General features: G+C 45.3%; 1 protein-coding gene across 1 annotated transcript in view; it reads right to left on the bottom strand.

Moving 5' to 3' along the window:
- The window catches only part of Colec12 (collectin subfamily member 12), a 175237-nt gene extending 155849 nt beyond the window's left edge, over positions 1–19388 (bottom strand). The window contains exons 1-2 of the mRNA XM_042675288.1: positions 19251–19388; positions 1772–1822 (exon numbers count right to left, since the gene is read on the bottom strand). Of these exons, the coding sequence (XP_042531222.1) occupies positions 1772–1822; positions 19251–19257 (58 nt within the window). The 5' untranslated portion in view covers positions 19258–19388. The remainder of the gene's footprint in view (positions 1–1771; positions 1823–19250) is intronic.
- Positions 19389–20155: the final 767 nt, after the last annotated feature.

Raw genomic sequence — 20155 nt, 5'->3', positions numbered from 1 at the left:
CACTCCTGCTACCCTTCAGTGAATCCTCCAGAGGAAATTAGAACAGCACAGGGTACCAATCCAGAAATGCTTGATAATGTAAAGAACAAGAATACGTAGGGCAGTGGGAGAAAGGATGGGCCGACTGCTCTGTCGGGGCATGAATGGAAAAGCTATGGGCCTGGTGCCACCGCATTCCCATATTAAAGCCCTATTTCTTTTCCCAGAAAGAAATGTAGACGTGTGTTTCCAGAAGGAAAAATACTAAAACAACAAGGGAGCCAGAGCAGCTGGGGGTTGTTAACTTTAATCAAAGTCCAGCCAGGATTATTTTTTAAGCAACAAAAAAAATAGATTTACTCTCATTCATATTCTTTCTCCATCTATCTCTCACACAGACACACAGACAGACAGACAGACAGACAGACAGACAGCACACACAAACTTTTCTCTTCTTTTCTTCCCCATTTTTTCTCACCAAGACTCAACCTCCATTCTCTTGAATTTTCTTTGAAACTGCAGCATTTACTAGCATTTTACAGCTAAATTGAAGAGCCTGCAAAGCAGGTCAAAGCAGAGAAGACTACTATGTGGAGCCACCCTGGAGGTGAAGCAGTAGGTATAGTTCCTGGTGGCTGCTGTAACTAAGAAGATAGTTTTTCTTATAGTTCTGGAAGGCAGAAGACTGAAATTAACCTCACTTAGTGGAAATAAAAGTGTTGTGTGTGCTATTGTAGGAATAATCCCTGTTTGATGTCTCTTACAGCTTTCAGGAGCCATCAGCATTCCTGACTGAAGGGTCTCTCCTCCACCTGCACAAGATATTACTGTGAGCCCCATTCTACCATCTTGTCACCTTCTCTCTGCAACCAGATCTCCTATCCCTCCCTTTTCTTATTTTTTAATTTTTTTTAATTTCATAATTTCTCCATCTTAAGCTCTTCAACTTCATCACCTCTGCAAAAAAAAGTCCTTTAGAACCAGCAAGATCTTTCCATCCTACAACTTAAGGAACTAAATCTGACCAGCAATCTGGGTGAGCCTGAAAGTATAGACAACTGCATATATACCCAGTACCTCCAGAAGAACACAACACTGCCAATTCCTTGCTATTGGGCACTGAAGAGTTTAGCCAGACTACTTGGATTGATGCCATACTGGGACTTCTGACCTACACAACTATGGGATTATAAAAACAAAAAAATATTGTTTAAGTTACAGTATTTGTGGGTAAATTGTTCTGGTGGCAATATATATTGAACATATCACATTTAAAAAATGAAACCACAGACACTTTTTACCATGTAAGGTAGCATGCAGGTTCTAGGGATCAGGATAAGGGTCTCTGGGGATCGTCATTCAACCTATCACAAGGCACTTGTGAAACTGGGTTCCTGGAAGAAGTCTTCCTCCCACCCATCCACGACTACTAAGCTATAAACACAAGCCTGAGCCACAGAGGGAAAAATGGTTTCTCAATACCCAACAGAGAAATCCTTCTGTCTCACCATCAATTTCCCTTTTTCTGCTATGTAGGTTCACGAGCTGTCTTCAGCAGACCTGTTAACACTGCACCTCTTCCCCAGCTCACCCCACTGTCGCTGGGTTGTAATCAATGGCCCGCCACTTATATGGAAGCTCAACCTCCAACCAAAGCTGGATCTCGAGGCCACAAACGCTCATGTGTAAGTGTGTACATTGACGCGCCAGCAGTCTCGCTTCTGATCATCTCTGAGGGACATTACTGCATTGACTGAGCAAAGAGAAGGAACGGAACTTTGCTAGAACTCACCGAACCTCTTGTAACCGAAGGACTGCACCTCCTCCTCCTCTGCAAAGTCGTCTGTAGAAGAGAAAACACAACACAATATGGGTGTTCAGCACAGGCTTGGTATGGGGAGCAATGGAATGGATCCCAACCAACACTCTCCCCTTTTGAGAAAGATTGTACAGTCTCCACACTAGCCGTCCTGAGGCAGAAATGTTGCTCTCCCTGTTCTTAATCTGACTTCTGATTCCACTCTTTGCTAACATGTGACTCCAAGATACTTTTCCAGACCACCCTGCCTCTCCATGTCACATGGCTCAACCTCAGGAACACCCTCTCCTAGACACAATTAACCTCCCCCACCTCTTGCTTAGAATGGTGCCTAGTGCAAAGGCTCAATAAATGCAACCTCTTATATAGCTAATTGATGCTAATTGATTCAAGGCAATCGACATTTTCACAAACTCGAGTCTTCCAATCCATGAAAATCACATTTGCTTCTGTTTGTTTAGGTCTACTTTAATTTCTCTTAGGAACATTTTGAGGTTTTTTATTTTTTCCTCTGCCAGGGTCTTAGAAAATGTTGTTCAATTTGGCACATGCATATTTAATGTTTTGGATCATGTTCAGTTGCTTGTTGCACAGTATAGAAGTGAACTGAAATGTTGAATATTGGCCTTTATTTTGAGAGCTCTAATCTCATTTTTTCAGTTGTTATTTTGAGGCTCTTTGTTTTGTTTTAATCTACTTGGGAACTTCTATGGAAATAATCATGTCATACATGAATAAAGACAATCTTGCTTTGTTGTGTCTAAAAATGAAGGAGCAAAATGAATGAATGAATAAATGTTGTTGAATGAATCACAGAATAAATAACCAGCTGGCCCTTTCAGATGTCATAGCTCCCACCAACTAGGGCAGCAATCTCAGAACCCAGTATAACCCCTTCCATGATACCCAAACCCTTCCCAGAAAGATGGTTTCCAGTCAATGTATCTCAACAGGCAGTCTTGCTATGGGAATTCATACCTAATGATTGTCTTGTGGACACAAGAGAGATACTATATTGGAGCCAACTATGCTACCCAAAGACCCAAACTCTCCCTCCTAGCGAGGCCATGGCAAAATTCCTTACATCGATACAGAGCTTCCTGTTTACAGTTCACCAGGTCTGGGTCTGGAAGTGATAGCACTGTGCACACACAACTTTCTGTTAACCATGCACATAAAGGATAAGTTTTGGGGACAAATAAGAGGTGTCAAAACCAGGTCTGTCTAGAAGACTCTAACCAAAAGAGGTCACGAAGGGGGAAACAAGCCTCTGTGATGGTCTTTTTTAACCCCCAAAGGGGACATGACCTGGCTGAATCTTGTATCATGAAGGAAAACCCAAGGTGCATGGGAATGATCTCATGAAAAGGAACAACTCTTTGTAGCAGCGAATGGAGGGCTGTGACATCTTTGCCTTTTGCTAGTGCTTCCTTATTCAAAGGACAGGTGGGAGATCTTTGTTGTTTATCTGGCAGTCAGATTTTTATACTCCAAGTAGGTTTCTTAGGTTGAAGTGAGGAGACCGGGTCTGACCGGCACCATCTTGGCCACATGGTGGATGGTAGGGTCTGGCATCTTGTCTTCAGGTGGTGGGCATGCCAAAATCCCTGGAGGCAGGGGTGGGGACTTGGATAATAGGTTACTCAACCTGTCAGTCCTGTGCAAGGGACCCGAGTTTCCTGTGACCCTGCCCCCTGCCCCTCACACTATTTGGACCAGCTCAGATGCCATTAAGCCATGCCATGTGTCCCTGCGTTCCTGTCCTGGCTCCTGGCTCTTCTCCAGTCACCATGGCTTCCCACTCCAGCTCTCCATTGGAACTAATTGGTTTGTTGATATGTTTTTGTTCTTTCTCTCCTCTCTGGCCTTCATGGCTCAGTTTATTAACAGTGTTAAGTGTATTTGCTGGCTACTGGTCTTTGCGAGAGGAGTCCACCATGCAGTCATCACTGGCCTTTATTAATAAAGACTCCCAATTTGACCTCCCCAAATGGGATTTCTCCATTTTTTTCTCCATACAACAAGGTCAGAGATTAGAGCACCCAATCAAGCCCTTTCTGTGTCTGCCTTCACGAGTCATCTGTTACATGTCATCCCTTATCTCTCCCAGGGAGCCATATCTATCAGGCTAGACTATTCGCAAAGAGACACACTCATCCATGGCTTCTCTTTGGAACTTTATTCATTTATTCATTCACTCAACAAATCCTCCAAGATGCTTCTCCAAGTCCCTTCTACATAACAGCTACCGTACTTACATGGGGAACCTGCTCACACCCTTATATAGCTTAAATTATCTCTAGATTGCTTATAGCACCTGACATTTTGCCAGCACTATAGGACTATAGTTGTACCTTATTGTTTAGGGAATAAGGACAAGGAAAATACCCACATATATACTCAGTACAGGTAAGACTTTGGTTTTCAAATATTTCAGCCCACAGTCAGTTGAATCTACAGATATGATCTCCAAGGATGAGAAGGCTTCCAGCCCAGCCACCTGGACAATGCCAGGAGAGGTCAGCTCTCCCTGCCAAGGAGAGCCCCTCCCCCACCACATCGCCTCTGTAGCAAAGCCAGGACACTGCAGACCAGGGAAACATCACTGAAGAGTTCACAATGAAGCCAAAAGAACGGATTTGGGTTGTACTCCCAACAGGGAACAGCTTAAAATCTCCCAACAGACAATTCTGCTTCCAAAGTCCTTTCAGTGAAGGCTACCATTAGTTTGTTTGTTTGTTTTTGGTGTCTTTTCTCTCTGTCATCTTTTGCCTGATCTACTGCACTCTTCTTCCCACAGTTTTCCTGGGAACGCTCTTGTATTTTTGTTGTTAAAGCAGTTCATTTTGGCCCTTGTTTCTCCTTCCAAATCTATATATTCAAAACCATTAGGGGCTCCAAGGATACAAAAGCCTAACAGGCCATCCATCCATCTGGGGGGCTCTGTGAGGAGGGTGGGCTTGTCTTTACCTTCACTCCCCAAAGGGAAGCCAGTCTTACAACAGCTATTTGAAGAACAACAACAACAACAAATAGAAAGAGACACGAGTGGCCTGTCAGATAACTTCTCACTGGGAGTATCAGGAAATGCCTCGTAAAGATGTATCCTCAATCAGTCTTTCTCTGAATTTTCTTGGTGTGTGAGGGGTGGAGATTGGAAAATGGGGTGGAGCTACATATCTCTTTCTTGCAAGTTCATCATGGTTTTGCATTAGTTGAAACTCTGAGAAGTGTTGAGAGAAAAAAGGCAAAGCTTTTTAACTTTGTTATACTCAGTTTTTTTAAAAAAATATCTTGAGTGGTACAAAGGAGGTTCAATTCATCAGTTTATGAGTACAATGCATTTTGATCCATGTCACCTCTTCCATTGTTCTCCCAGCACCCCTCCCCAATCCCTTCAAGTTACCCAGTTCCATTGTCTCACACACACACACACACACACACACACACAATATTATGACTGTTTTCATCCACCATTACCCTCTCCGTTCATCTGCCTTCCTTCTCCTTGCATTTCCCCCACCCAACCCCAATACATGTTCCAGCTTCCTGGCATTCATTTTGTCAAACTGTAAATTAGTTGTTCAGTCTGAGCAAAGTGAGCCGACTCTACCTCAAAAACAAAATATTAAGCCCATGGCTTATGTTAGCTGCTCGAGGCTGAGATCTGAGGATCAAAGTTTGAAGCCACCCTGGGCATATAAATCCAAGGTATACTGTTATCTCCAACTAACCACCAAAAAGTCAGAAGTAGCTCAAGTGGTCAAGTTCCAACTTTGAGTGAGAATTCTAAGGGACAGTAAAAGGTCATGAGTTCAAAGAAAAAGAAAAAGTCTGAAGCTAGCCCACTGAGCCCCTGGGTTTAATCTGTAGCATCACCAAACATGTGAAATACCATGGTGAAACCCATTGGTACAATAAATATAGACTAAAAGAATGAATGACAGTAAAGTAATAAAACAGGTTCGGTTGGGGAAATGGGTACCAGTGGGAGGGGGTAAGGACCAATAGAGAGAGAAATGAGAAGGGATGGAGTCAAAATAGTCTATTTATAACAATGAAACTTTTCTAAATATTTTAAGGAGGGATGGAGGATAAGGGATAATAATAGAAGGAATGGGATTGATGGGATACATTGTATGTATAAAAATATTACAATGAAACTTCCTTTTTCAACTAATATAAAAATCTGAGCCCAGTGGATACATTGTATATATGAAAATGTTACAGTGAAACTCTCCTTTTACAACTAATGTTAAATTTTAAAAAGAACTGAGCCTGGCAACTGTAGCTCACACCTGTAATCCTAGCCACTCAAGAGGCTGAGATGGGACAATCCATGTTTGAAATCTATTGGAGTAGACAGAACCAAGATACTCATCTCCAATTAACCACCAAAAAAACTGGAAGAGGAGCTGTGGCTCCAGTGGTAGAGCACTAGTTCTAGGGGGGTAGTGCCTACACCCTGAGTTCAAGACACACACACACACACACAAATAAATTAAAAAGCTTTAAAAAAAGAGAGACAAATATCCTGGTATAAGCGCTGCTACACTCTTACATTACTAAGGACTTGATATTTAAGACCTTTATGTTTTGCAGTGGCCAGAACTTGATCCTGCTTCTGACAGCAGTCTATCTGCAGGAAAGACTGAAGCTTTAACATATTAAATAACAAAAACATGCTGAAGATTTAGACCTTCAAGTGCATAGCTTCTTGGCTTCCCGGGCTGTACCTTGGCATTCATTTCAGTACCTGTGAGCTATACTGTACTTTGCTTGAGTGCTTTGAAGTGCACTATTTCTTCATTTATTTTTACTTGCATGTATTTTTACTTTCCTCGGCAACTGGCACAGAGCCACACTGGCCAGGGATTTTGTAAAGAACACAGAATAGAATTCTGCTGCTGCTTTCTTATTTTCTTGAGTGCTGCTATTTCAGACCACGAGTTCAAGTGAAGTTTAGTTGGATTTGTTAGAGGTGAGAGTCACACTCACCCGCTCCAGTCAATCTGTGGGGCAAACCTGGGGAGGGCACCGGGCTGGGCACTGGGGTAAGGATTCATCCTCCCTCTTGGCTTCCAGCCACAGAAGCATGGTGTTCTCTACCACGTGGAAATATCTTTTTTTTGGGGGGGGGGGTCCAGTCGTGGGGTCTGAACTCTGGGCCTGGGCGCTGTCCCTCAGCTCTTCAGCTCAAGGCTAGCACTCTACCACTTAAGCCACAGTGCCACTTCCGGCTTTTTTTTTCTGCTTATGTGGTGCTGAGGAATCGAACCCAGGGCCTTAAGCATGCAAGGCGCGCGCTCTACCTCTGAGCCACCTTCCCAGCCCCCATGTGGAAATATCTTGAAACCAGGGAACTTAGCACAGCTCACATATTTATGGCTTCCCCTCCTCCACTGTTGGGATTGAATCCTGAGCATCGAACCCAGGTCTGTGTGCTTGCTAGGCAACATTTGGGGTTCTGTTGTTATTGTTTTTGTTCTGGTAGGTTTCATTTTGTTTTGGTTTCTGGTTTGCGTTATTGTTGTTCTTTTGGCAGTAGCAGGATTTGAACTCTGTTTGCCAGGTGGGTACTCTATAAGGCTTGAGCCATGCCTCTAGCTCATTTGGTTTTGTTTTTTGGGGGGGATAAAGGAGGGAGGCATTGTGTGTGTGTGTGTTTTGCTTTTTTTTTTTTTTTTTTGTCGGTCATGGGGCTTGAACTCTGGGCCTGGGCGCTGTCCCTCAGCTCTTTAGCTCAAAGCAAGCAATCTACCACTTGAGCCACAGCGCCACTTCCAGTTTTCTGGTGGTTTATTGGAGATAAGAGTCTCATGGACTTTCCTGCTCAGGCTAGCTTTGAACTATGATCCTCAGATCTCAGCCTCCTTAATAGCTAGGATTATAGGTGTGAGCCCGGCTTGCTCTGGATATTTTTTAGATAGGATCTTGAATTTTTCTCAGGCCTGCCTAGACAGCAATCCTACTTTGTGTACCCCACCCCCTCCCCAGTAGCTAAGAAGACAGGTGTGAGGCACCAGACCCAGCTATTAAGATGATGATTTGATGACTGGTCCATGCTAGCCTTGAACTGTGATTCTCTTGATCTTCATCTTCTGAGTAGAAAGAATTAAGAAAGTGAGTGTAATGAAGTATCTGAGGTTTCAAATGTTTTTGAGAGAAAAATTAGATACCTTCCATTCAACTGCTCAAGTCCTTCTCCCACACAGATGGGTGTAAGTATATGCGGAAGTGTAAATATTTTAGGTTATTCAAAGTTACTACAGGAAAAAAAAAATCTCTCTTTGGTGGCACTGGGGTCTGAACTCAAGATTCATGCTTGCTAGTCAGGCACTTTACTATTTAAGTCATGTCCTGTCCTTTTTTTTTTTTTTTTTTTTGCTTGTTACTTTTTGGATAAGATCACACACTTTTTCCTGGGACAGTCTCAGACCAAAATCCTCCAACCTATACCTCCTGTGTCTCTGGGACCATCGGTATATACTATCATGCCTGGCTTATCAGATGAGAAGGGGTCTGGTTAATTTTTTTTGCCTAGGCCGGCCTCAAACCATGATCTTCCTGACCTTTGTCTCCTGAGTAATCCAGAATACAAGCATGCATAAGATACTATGCCCAGATTGACTCCAATTTTTGGCACAACTTTTAAGTAAGACACTCATTTAAGAAAAAAAAAAAAAACAGTAAATTCTTACTTTGGGAATAAAGAAAGATAACATGTCTTGTTACTTCTCTTATAGTTGAACAAAAGTGAATGACACTTCTATTACTTTTACCCTAAATTAGCAGTGAGTACTAAACCCGATTTTCCCCCAGCAACCAACAGCTTCAGCAACTTAGAGTAAGCAGCAAATAATGACCTTTAAAACCCTGACATCTAGCCAGATGCCAGGAGGTCATGTCTGGAATCTTAGCTACTCAAGAGGCTGAAATCTGAGGATTGATATTTGAAGCTGGCCTACACAGAAAAGTCTGAGAGATCTCATCTCCAATTAACCAGCAAAAGGCCAGGCTGGAGGCATGGCTCAAATGATAGAATACCAGCCATGAGCAAGAAAGTGAGAGTACAAGGCTCTGAGTTCAAGCCTTAGTACTGGCAAAACAACAACAAAACCTTGACATCTTTGTTCATCCTTTTCAGAAAACTACAGGGAAGGTGCACTTCTCCTATGAAGGAACCCTCCGAACCACGTTAATCATGGTAGGGAGATTGTCAAGACCTGGGTGTGGTGGCTGCTGCCTTGAATCTCAACAATGGAGGATCTATGGTAGGAAGATTATGAGTCTGAAGCCAGCCTGGGTCCAGGAAGTATGTAACTTGGGGATTGGTGTGTGTGTGTGTGTGTTTTATTTTACAAGTGCTCTCAGATCTTGTGGCAGGGATGGGAGAGGACAACTGGGAGAAAGCAAAAAGAGGGGGTGACATTGTAAAAAGAAGAATTTTACTCATTACTTATTATGAAGTGGCATCCTCTCTGTACAATACCTCAATAATATTGGGGAAAAAAGAAAAACAAAACAAGTGCTCTCAGCTAAAAGAGTGTCTTGAGCTTCCATAGAGATGCTGGACTTAGATTGTATATGGGGAAGAGGAGTGAGAGTGTGTGTGTGTGTGTGTGTGTGTGTGTGCACATGTACACATGCAGGTATGGGCTAGGATTGGGGTTATGTTGGTACTGGAGCTTGAACTCAGGGTCTCAAAGCTCTTGTTCAGCTTGCTTGCTCACAGCTGGCACTCTACCGCTTGAGCTACACCTCCAGCCTGACTTTTTGCTGGTTAATTGGAGAGGAGATGGCATCCCTTGGAGGTGTCTGCACAGACTGGCTTCAAATTGTGATCTCAGCCTCCTGAATAGGAGAAATACAGGCATGAGCCACTTAGATTTTTGAACAATGTTGAAACTTAAAACCATAGGTACTCTTGGAGATACACAAAATGTGTTTTGCATTGTAAGATGACCATAAGCCTTTGGGATCAGAGCCATAATGTTGTAAGCTGAATATGAAGTGTTCCCCCATGGGCTCATGTTTTAAATGTTTGGTCTCCAGCTGATGGAGCTATTTTGGGAGGTTGCATAAACTTTGGGAGGCAGGGCCTAAGAAGCTGGAGGAAGTGGGGCCTAGCTGGAGGAGGTGGGTCACTGGGGGTATGTCTTTGAAGGTTATACCAGATACCCAGTCTCTTCATTTCCTTTGCCATGGGTACCATGATGTGAACTGCTCCTCTCTGCCATGCCCTCTGATGTCATAATGGGCTCTGAAACTTTGAGTAAAATAAATAGGAGGGAGGAAAGGAGGGAGGGAAGGAGAGGGTACAGATCATTGACAGAATTTGTCCATTGCTTACTAGGTTTGATCCTAAGCACCATAAAAGAAGGTGGAGGTAGAAATGAAGGTGGAGGTGGAGGAGGAGGAGAAGGAGGAAAAGGAGGGAAAAAAGGATGATGAGGAGAGAAGAAGGAAGAGGAGGAGAAGAAAAAGAGAAGCCAAAGGAGGAAAGAAGATTAAAATTAAAAGCCAGTTATAATTTGGTGGCCCAACCATAAATAGAAATATGACAGCTTAATGGAAAATGTATATAATACCACTAACGAAGAAAACATGACGTCATATGGTTAAAAACTCACATATACACGTCTTTCCTAATACAAATTTGTTTAATGTTGTGATTTCTTGAGATCATATCCTTACTCAAAAAAAAGTGGACACTGGATTTGAGACACGGATTAAAAAATATTCTGTCATCCATCAGTAAGACCTGAACAATTGTGCCTATGGAAAATCAGGGTTCCCAGCAAATTAGGCATATTGATATACATCTATTTTCTACCATTATCATAAGAAATGATACTGTTGACAAGCTGCATTTTGGAAAGGGCTGACGTTTTTTGGAGGGAGGAGGTCAGCCTTGGGGCTTGGACTCAGGGCCTGGTTGCTGTCTCTGAGCTTTTTCACTCAAGGCTAGTGCTCTAGCACTTTCCGCAACAGCTCTATTTCCGGTTTTCTGGTGGTTAGTTGAAGATAAAAATCTCATTGACTTTCCTGACCAAGCTGGCTGTGAACAGCGATCATCAGATCTCAGCCTCCTGAGTAGTTAGAATACAGGGGTGAGCCACCAGCGCCCAGCAGGGCTGATGTTTTACAACAGTAACAGTAATGACAGCGTTGGCGAGCACTGTCCCTGCTCCCTGCAGACAGCACACACAACACTCCTGTCCCTCGGTCAGTTTCTACGCATCTGTAACTTGAAAATGACTTTACTATTGAGACTTGAATACTTGCCCACTCCCACAATCTAAACTATAGCACATGATCAAATTAATGTAAGTGCTTCTTTACTGGCAATTAAATTAGTGCCTGGAGGAAAAGATAGATTATAATCACACAGTATTATAATGTATTACAATAATGAAAACATTGTAAGTTCTTATATGCTAGACACCATTCTAAAGAATGGATCTATATCAAGCTATTTAATCCTCAAAACAGCTCTACTGGGTAGATACTATTATTCTCGGTTTTCACAAAGGAATGGGGACCCTGGAAAGTTAAACTGTTTTCCTGTATTTACCAGATTCTTTAGTTTCATGACACTCATTCCTCCAGCCAAAAAAAAAAAATATATCAGGTTCATCTGGGTACCAGTGGCTCACACCTGTAATCTTAGCTACTCAGGAGGTTGAGATCCAGAGGACCCCAGTTGGAGGCTAGCCCAGGAAGAAAAATCCACAAATTTCCATTTCCAAAATAAAACAGCAAAAAGCTGGTCTGGAAGCATGGCTCAAGTGGTAGAGCACCAAACAAACAAAATCAAGCAAACCATAATGACAAACCAAATTGAATACGTTCACTAAGCACAATTACATGAGATGGTTTTTATTTTCTGCCAGTCCTAGGACTTGAACTCAGGGCCTGGATGCTGTCCTTGAGCTTCTTTTGCTCAAGGCTAACACTCTACCATACCACTTGGGCCACAAGCCACTTCTGTTTTTTTCTGTGTATGTGGTACTGGGGAATTGAACCCAGAGCTTCATGCATGCTAGGCAAGCACTCTCACTAAGCCACATTCCCAGCTCATAATTCAATTTTTTTTGGTCGGTCATGGGGCTTGAACTCTGGGCCTGGGCACTGTCCCTGAGCTCTTCAGCTCAAGATGAGTGCTCTACCACTTGAGCCACAGTGCCACTTCCAAGATGGTTGTATTTTAAAACATAGATAAGTTTAAAATTGGACTGCTGAAACTTCAAAGAACACATTGCTTTCTAAGTTTCAGCTAGTTTCTTAGTAATTTCTATGTCCTAAGAACATGAAGCTCAAAAAGCTGTATAATATTGAGCTGCTTAGGAAGTAGGAAAGAGTCCTGTTTAATACTTCCAAGTCCAATGAACACATTTTATTTTAAATCTCCTCTCATGTTGAAAAACACATTTCTTTTATACTTAAGAGTACTGACTAACTAATGATGGTAAACTCCAGGGGTTAAGAAGCTTCTAGGACCTCCATGACATCCTTGTTGGGGGGGTCACTAATTTCTGCTTGTCTTGGCTTTCACTGCTATGTAATTACCAAAGTCCCTGAAGCAATCAGCATGATCTTCATTTTTTCTCAAGGTACTATATTGGTTTTGGCTCTTCACATGATACTTGCTTAGACAGAAATCAAATCACAGCTTGATTGAAAAGCTACCTCCCTCAAGCCTGGGTGGAGGGCAGGTTGGTAGGTTAGAAAGTGTGGTGTCAGTAGTAAGAACGAAACCATTTCTGTGAAGAATGCCTATAAATCTCTTGGCCCTTGCTCACAATCTGTCCTTGGAAATGGCACTTCTGACAGTGTTTTGTAGGCTAGAGCTGTTAGTAGATCCTGGAATCAGTCTGAATTTGAATACTTATTTGCACTGGTAAGCTGGGTGCCCTTAGACAAGAACAGCGATCTCCCTGAACTTAAGTTTTTCCATCTCCAAATTGGAGAAAACAGTAATGACTGGCATGGTAGCTGCTCAGTACATGTTAGATATTACATAGAAAAATAATATATGGGGAATATTAAGTAGCCATCAAAAATACCTATGAAGTTTTTATGAACACAGCCACACAGTTTAGAGCCACTCCATCCCTGGCTCTTACATGCCAACCCAGGACCCTGTTCCCTGTCTCCTGGTTATCAACAGCTTATGAAGACTTTTATTGCCTGGCTAGAAGGGGGATTCTCTGACCATGTTGGCCACAGAATATCCAGGGATTCCCAAGGCTTCTTGCTACCAGAGAACTTCCCTCCCAGGAAGGCTTTACTCAGGGCAAAATGTGTGATTTTCCCATCTGGAAAGCGAACTCTTCCAGAAAGCTAGCTAGCTAGCTAGGCACTTGTGGTTCATGCCAATAATCCTCCCTATTCAGGAGGCTGAGAACTGAGAAACATGGTTCCAAAGCTAGCCTGGGGAGAAAAAGTCCTTGAGACTCTTATCTCCAATCAAGTAGTGAAAAGCTAGAAGTAGATGTGTTTCTCAAGCGGCAGAACATCAAGCCTGGAGCCAAAAAACAAAAGCTAATAGAGAGTACTGGGACCCTCTGTTCAAGCTCCAATACAAAGACAGATAGATAACTAAATAAAAATGGCATGCAAGCAAGCTAATCCTTCAGGGGGCCATGCAATTTACCCTGGTCGCACTTGTATCAGCTGCTTGGAAAGAATATTTTAATGAGAACAAGTATGTATTAGGAAAATTAGATCCCCCGTTGTGACAGTCCTTGAAAGCTATCATCTACTAGGTTTTCCTGTCACATTGTCATGGATGAGACACATAGCCAAGGGTTGGGGGTAGGGAAGGAGGCATGGGAACAATCTTGAGAAATTACATGGGAGACCACAGACAAGATGATCTATACTTAACAGTAATTAAGCCTCAGATTAAGAATGTCAAGCATCTCCAAACTAATGAAAAGTCAAAAGTGTAATTAGATTGTAAATTTGCCCTCCAGAAGAAGGGGGTCCCGATGCCCAATCAGCGAAGAGAATGAGGTCTTATTTTGTTCCCATTTTGATGCTTTCAGTGTTGTTTGCTTAGCCTAAGAAAGCACAAGAAACCCCAGGAATACAGTGGGAAAGGAGACTGTTCCAAAACACAAGGAAACACAAGGCTGTTTTCAGTCAGGCAGCAAGTGTGGCTGCACTGAGCGTTATCAGTATCCTCAAGGATCAGAACCAGGAATGGGATCTAGTAATAGTCAGATTCCTTCTTAAAGAATGTGACTATTTTCCTCAAACCACTAAATTGATGATGGGTTTTAGGAGCTAATTGAAAACTGAAATTGGAAATCAAACAAGCTTCATTTTCTTTTCTATTCACAAACAAGCTGTACTTCTTCTCAACTCAGCTTGGAAGACTTCGCATATTGCAGCAACAGGACAAGAAGTTTTCTTCTGGAAATATATAATGATGTCATTATTTTGGTACTTGGGGACACCAGGAACGGAGGAAAAAGAACAGAGATGTTTGCTAAATGTGGCCGATAGGTGGTGCTGTGGCACACAGCAGATTGGGATTACACTTGGTCTATTACAAAGGCTAGGCCTAAGGTTTAAGAGAATAAGTGCCCTTAAAAACACATCTGACTTCTATGAGCCTTGACAATACAACTATTTCTTTCACATTGGATGATATGTACATTTTTTTCCTTTTGCTTAGTGTCAGCTGTTCCCGCTTTCCCTCTCATTCCCTCCCTCCCATTGCTGCCCTTGAGTTGCTTAGTTTGTTTTCATCAAAATCCAGTGCAGCTGATGGGTCCCTCTGTTGTATATTTTCCCATTTCCCTCTGATTTTGTGTCCTCCTCCTAGCTTCCCTCAGATGTGTATGCACACACATACATGCATACATGCACACACACACACACATATACCATATATGTGGTCAAGAACATTATAGACCATGATAATGACAAGTTGCCTTGTGAAGGTTAAAATGTGTTTGTGACTTTAAATACCGCTCTCTCACAAAACTGTGAAATTTATGTAATCACTTAATCTCAATAAAAATTAATTTTTAAAAAAGCATCTGACTTGCATATGGAGCAACTACTTTAGCAAGTGAAGCTATGTAATTTCCTCACAGTGATTACTAATTTTCTATTTGGCTAAACAATGTTTTAAGGAAATATGGGGTCCACAGCATCCTCAGACTGTTTCCAGAATACTCTGCCCCCTGCCTAACTATTCCAAAACCCAAAGTGCTCAAGTGCCTTAAATAAAATGCTGGAGGCCAGAGGTTTTCAGTAGTAGAACACATAGCATATACCCCCCAAAATAAAATAAAATGCACAAGAGTTGCATATAACCCATGCAATCCCAGTATACTAGAAATCAGTGAAAAGAATTTTGAGCCAGGCACTGGTGGCTCATGCCTGTAATCCTAGCTACTCAGGAGGCAGGAAAGTCAGTGAGACTCTTGTCTCCAATTAACCACCAGAAAACCAGAAGTGGTAGAGCACTGGCCTTGAGCTGAAGAGTTGAGGGACAGTGCCTAGGCCCAGAGTTCAAGCCCATGACTGCCCCCCCCCCGCAAAAAAAAATGGAATACCCAATAAAAGATAAATGTTCTCTGCATGGTTACTACACTGTGATGTTAAGGGAATGCAGACAAAGAAGTTCAGTATAGACATAACTTCTTTCAATTCTCTCCAATCCTCAGCTGAATCCTCAGATGTGGGCCTTGTGAATATAGAAACTGCACACAGTTTCTTAGCACTTGCCAAGGTTGTTGTTGAGGAAAACAAAATGGTATTGAAGGCCTAGTGAGTTAACAAGCACCCTGCATAATCAGGAGCACAGAGGAACTCTTGACTAAAGGGTCAGAATATCCCACTGAGTAAAAGCACCTTTCCTTTTTTGTTTAAGAGCAACACCCCAGCCTGGGCTTCAGAAGACCCAGGTTCAATGGTCTGGATTTGCCTCTTCTGAGCTCTGTCCTATCTGTGGGTTTACTTGGCTACTCAGTTGTCTGGCTTTCACTTTTCCTCTAGTCTCTACCAAGAGCTATTAGGCCTGATGTCCTAGCAACTTGTGAACATCACCAGGATACAAACCCACAGAGCTTGTCTGTGTCTGTTCCATCCATTTAGTGACCAGGCCCTGTTTCTCCTAGATCAGTCTCCACATGTATAATGCATGAGTTAAATACCTGCTCTTGGGCTGAAGATGGAGGTAAGTATAACATGTAAGAGGTCTTGGATTCAAACTCTAAAAAAGACCATTGCTAAAACTGCAATGTGTTTATAAAAGTTACAACACAAAGGCTGCACTTAGTAGGCACTAAAAAATGTATCTCCTCCCTCTCTCCCTATCTCTGCAACTAGACACAAGTGCAAATTATGTGCCGATGATAATCAAATCTCCTAGAATTTTTCCATTTTTAAAAGGTCTCCATGGGGCTGGGAAGGTGGCTCAGTGGTAGAGCGCTTGTCTTGCATGCATGAGGCCCTGGGTTCGATTCCTCAGCACCACATAAGCAGGGAAAAAAAAGCCGGAAGTGGTGCTATGGCTCAAGTGGTAGAGTGCTAGCCTTGAACTGAAGAGCTGAGGGACAGCGCCCAGGCCCAGAGTTCAGGCCCCACGACCGGACCCCCCCAAAAAAATAAAATAAAAAGGTCTCCATGGACTGGGAAGGTGGCTCAGTGGTGGAGTGCTAGCCTTGCAGGCCTGAGGCCCTGAGTTCGATTCCTCAGCACCACATAAGCAGAAAAAGCTAGAAGTGGCACTGTGGCTCAAGTGGTAGAGTGCTAGCCTTGAGCTGAAGAGCTGAGGGACAGCGTCCAGGCCCAGAGTTCAGGTCCCACAACTGACAAAAAAAAAAGGTCTCCAAGCCAAGTGGCACTGGTCTACCCCTGCAATCCTAGGTACTCAAGAGGTTGAGATCTAAGAGTCTCAAAGCCATATCCCAGGCAGGAATATCCATGAGCACCTTATTAATTAACTGCCAAAAAGCCAGAAATGGAGCTGTGGCACAAGTGGTAGAGTATTAGCCTTGAGCATGAATGCTCTGGGACAGCACTCAGGCCCTGAGCTCAAGTCCCAGGACTGATGCATACATTAATGCACACATACAAGTATGTATGTGCGCATGCACATGTGCACACATACACGTGCACAAGCGCGCGCGCACACACACACACACACACACACACACACACACACACACACGAAGGCTAGTGTGGTAGTACAAGCCTATAATCCCAGCACTCAGGTGGCAGAGGCAGGAAGATCACCAAATTCAAGGCCAGCCTGTGCTACCTAGTGAAACCTCGACTCAAAATAAAATAGGCCTTCAAAATGACTGGCTACATATGGATTCGCCAGTCCCGAAACCAGCCTTCTAACTAAGGCAGATGTTGTTGGGGATCCTAGGGAGGGTTGGGACCATAATGGGGTAAGGCATGAACCTTCCCAGAGGTCCTCAATCTGGAGCCAGCACAGCATGTCTTACCCCAAAATGCTTTTCATTGCACATGTTGATTGCTGCTTAGAAATACAGTGTAGTCATGGTCATTTATTCCGTTTTTTTTTTTAAAGCATAATACACTTCAGGGCTTAGAACTCTTGTGATGGCTGATTAAAAAGTGACAGACTCATCATCACAAGAGATGGAAAAACTGAGTTGGGCAGCAGTGGCTCATGCTTGTAATCCTAGCTATACAGGAGGCTGAGATCTGAGGACTGTAGTTCAAAGCCAGCCCTGGAAGAAAAATCCATGAAACTCTTATCTCCAATTAACCACCAAAAGTCCAGACATGGAGGTGTGGCTCAAGTGGTAGAATGCCAAATCTTGAGCAGAAAAGCTAAGGGAGCGTGCCTCAAGGTTCCAAGTTCAAGCCCCAGTACTGGCACACGTGCACATACAAGAGTTGAAAAACGACTGCCCTTAATGACTTTTTCTGGTGCTTGGTTCCAGGGCTTAACGTTAGCACCTGGGCACTGTCCTGAGATTTTCTTTTTTTAAAAAATCTTAAGACTAGAGCTCTACCACTTGAGCCACAGCTCCACTTCCAGCCTTTTGGTGGTTAGCTGGAAATAAGAGCTTTAAGGACTCACCTGCTTGGGCTGGCTTCAGACGGTGATCCTCTGATCTCAGCCTCCTGAGTAGCTAGGATTACAGGCTTGAGCCACCCAGGTGCCCAGCTCTTAATGATTTAATGACTGGCAAAAAGACTTACTCCTGGCTAAAATGATGGGAACTGAGCTCCAGTTACTCGCAGCCTTGTACGCCCGCAGCGTTTTTCAATTCTCTTAAACAGATCAGCTGTTCGCATCTTTTGACGTCCTCTCCCCCTCCCTTCCCGAGTCTCCGTGGAGACACTGTAGAAGAGCACATCGCTAGGACCTTATCTCTGCAGAGTTCAGCGTGATCTGCCTTTCCAAGAAGCCGTCCGGAGCCAAAAGTTCTCTTCCAGGCGCGTGGGGCTCTCGGGGGCCACCCCTGGCCAGCCGGGGCGCTGGCACCGCGCAGCCCGGAGCCGCTGGAAACTCGGTCACTGCGATCCGATGGCATTTTGCATCCAGCCCGAGATCGGGCGGGGGACCCAGACGTGTTCCCCTAACCCCACACCTAGACGTCGGGTCTGGTGTAACTACCACGCCCGCCCGGCCCTCAACGACTCCCTTCGTTGCGTGGCGCGGTGATTATTTCTCTCTCCTATCCATCAGGATTTTTGGCTGACAAATCTCAGTGTTTCCACGAAACAGAAGGCTGCCCAGGAAGAGTCCATCCCCGGCACCACAGCCCCGCCTGGCCGAGGACAGACAACCGCCCCAGGGGGCCGTTCCCGGGTCGGTGCGTGTCTCTCCCCTCCACCCCCCCGCATCCCGCGCAGCGGAGCGCACGTGCGCGCAGCCCGCCCGCAGGCTGGCACCGGGGGAGGACGCGGAACGGAGAGCAGTTGTTTTCCAGCGAGTGGATGTGATGGAGCAAGATGCCAAACGCACTTTCCGAGCCAGCTGAACTCCGCGGGCATCTAAATCACTGCCAGATGTGGGACGGGCGCACGGGGAACATCCCGAGTCCCGGCCGGTGGGCAGCCGGGGTGACGGCACGGGTGGGGATGACGGGGGAGCGAGTGGGGCGCGCGGGGCGCGCGGAGGGCAGCCCCGCAGGCATGTGGAGGCTGGGGATGAGGATGAGGAGGATGCCTCACTCCCCGCAGGTTTTTTCAATTAAAAACAAAAAAGTTGGGAACTGGAATTCGTAAACAACGACTTGAGGCTTCAAACTACTTTGGCACCAGACGCGTCCGGGACAAGGGCCACCGGGCGCTGGCACCCCTTAACTGCTCTCCGGGTCTCCTGAGGTTTCCCCCGCACCCCGGAACCGCGCACCCATCGGACTCCCCCTGGGGCTGCAGCCCAAAGGACCGGTTGGCGCGGGGTGCACCTCGCCGGCCTCCCGCACGGCCCCTTCCCTACCTTTCATGGTGATCGAGGAGACGCACCGCCAGCCAGGGAGCTCCGCGCCGCCGAGGAAGTCGCCCCGAGCGACCGCTCACTGCACGCCCATGGCAGCCGCGCCCCGCGCCCGCTGTCCGCTCTCCCCCGGCTCGCTCGGCTCCGTGCTACCCGGGGCTGCGGCGCGCGCTGCTGCTCACCCCGGGCCGGAGGCTGCAATCCCGCCAGAGCCCCTCCCCCTGGCCCGCCGGGGCCCGCGGCCCGCCGCGCCCACGCCCCTCGCGCCCTCCCCGCTCCGCCCCGCCCCGCCCGCCCGCGCTCGCCCCTGCCCGTCGCTTCCTAGCCCGGCCTCTCCTACGCGCCCGCGCCCGGCTCCCCAAAAGCAATGGGAAGTGGGGGGGGGGGCGGACAGGGGGAATCCCGGCTTCCTCCTCCGTTATGCAGAAGGTGCAATTGCTGCAACCCAGACTACCGAGGCTACTGGTACAGGGCGAGAAAAAAGTTGGGGAGCCGCGGAAGGCTGTCCCTTCTCCAAACGGCTCCAGGGCTTGTGAGGTTCTAGGGTTCCAAGTTTCCAAGTGCGTGCGCTGGTTGGCTGCCCTAAGCAAACCCGACAGCAAGGGAGCGGCCCGGTCTACCCAAATTGTCCAACTCGCTAGGACACCCCCCCCCCACTCCCAAATCACCATTAGATACCCTCTCTACGGAACTCTTTACACTGTTGGACTTTGCAGAAAACAAATAAAGGACCCCAAAAAGTTAGCCTTTCTGCCCCTGCCCCAGAAACGATCGGGTTGCCAGTGTTTGACCAGGACAGGAGGCTCGGCTGTCCGAAGGCTTCCTAAGTCCCTTTCCTTGTCCTGTGGCCTTACCACCGTCCTGGGAAGAAAGCCCATGCTTATCTTTCCTTTCGAAAGCTTCCCCCC

Source organism: Dipodomys spectabilis, unplaced genomic scaffold (assembly GCF_019054845.1).
Source record: "Dipodomys spectabilis isolate Male_0828 unplaced genomic scaffold, ASM1905484v1 ptg000024l, whole genome shotgun sequence".
Taxonomy (NCBI): Eukaryota; Metazoa; Chordata; class Mammalia; order Rodentia; family Heteromyidae; genus Dipodomys; species Dipodomys spectabilis.
Note: the sequence above shows the minus strand (reverse complement) of the source record. Positions and strands in the feature narration are given on the sequence as shown.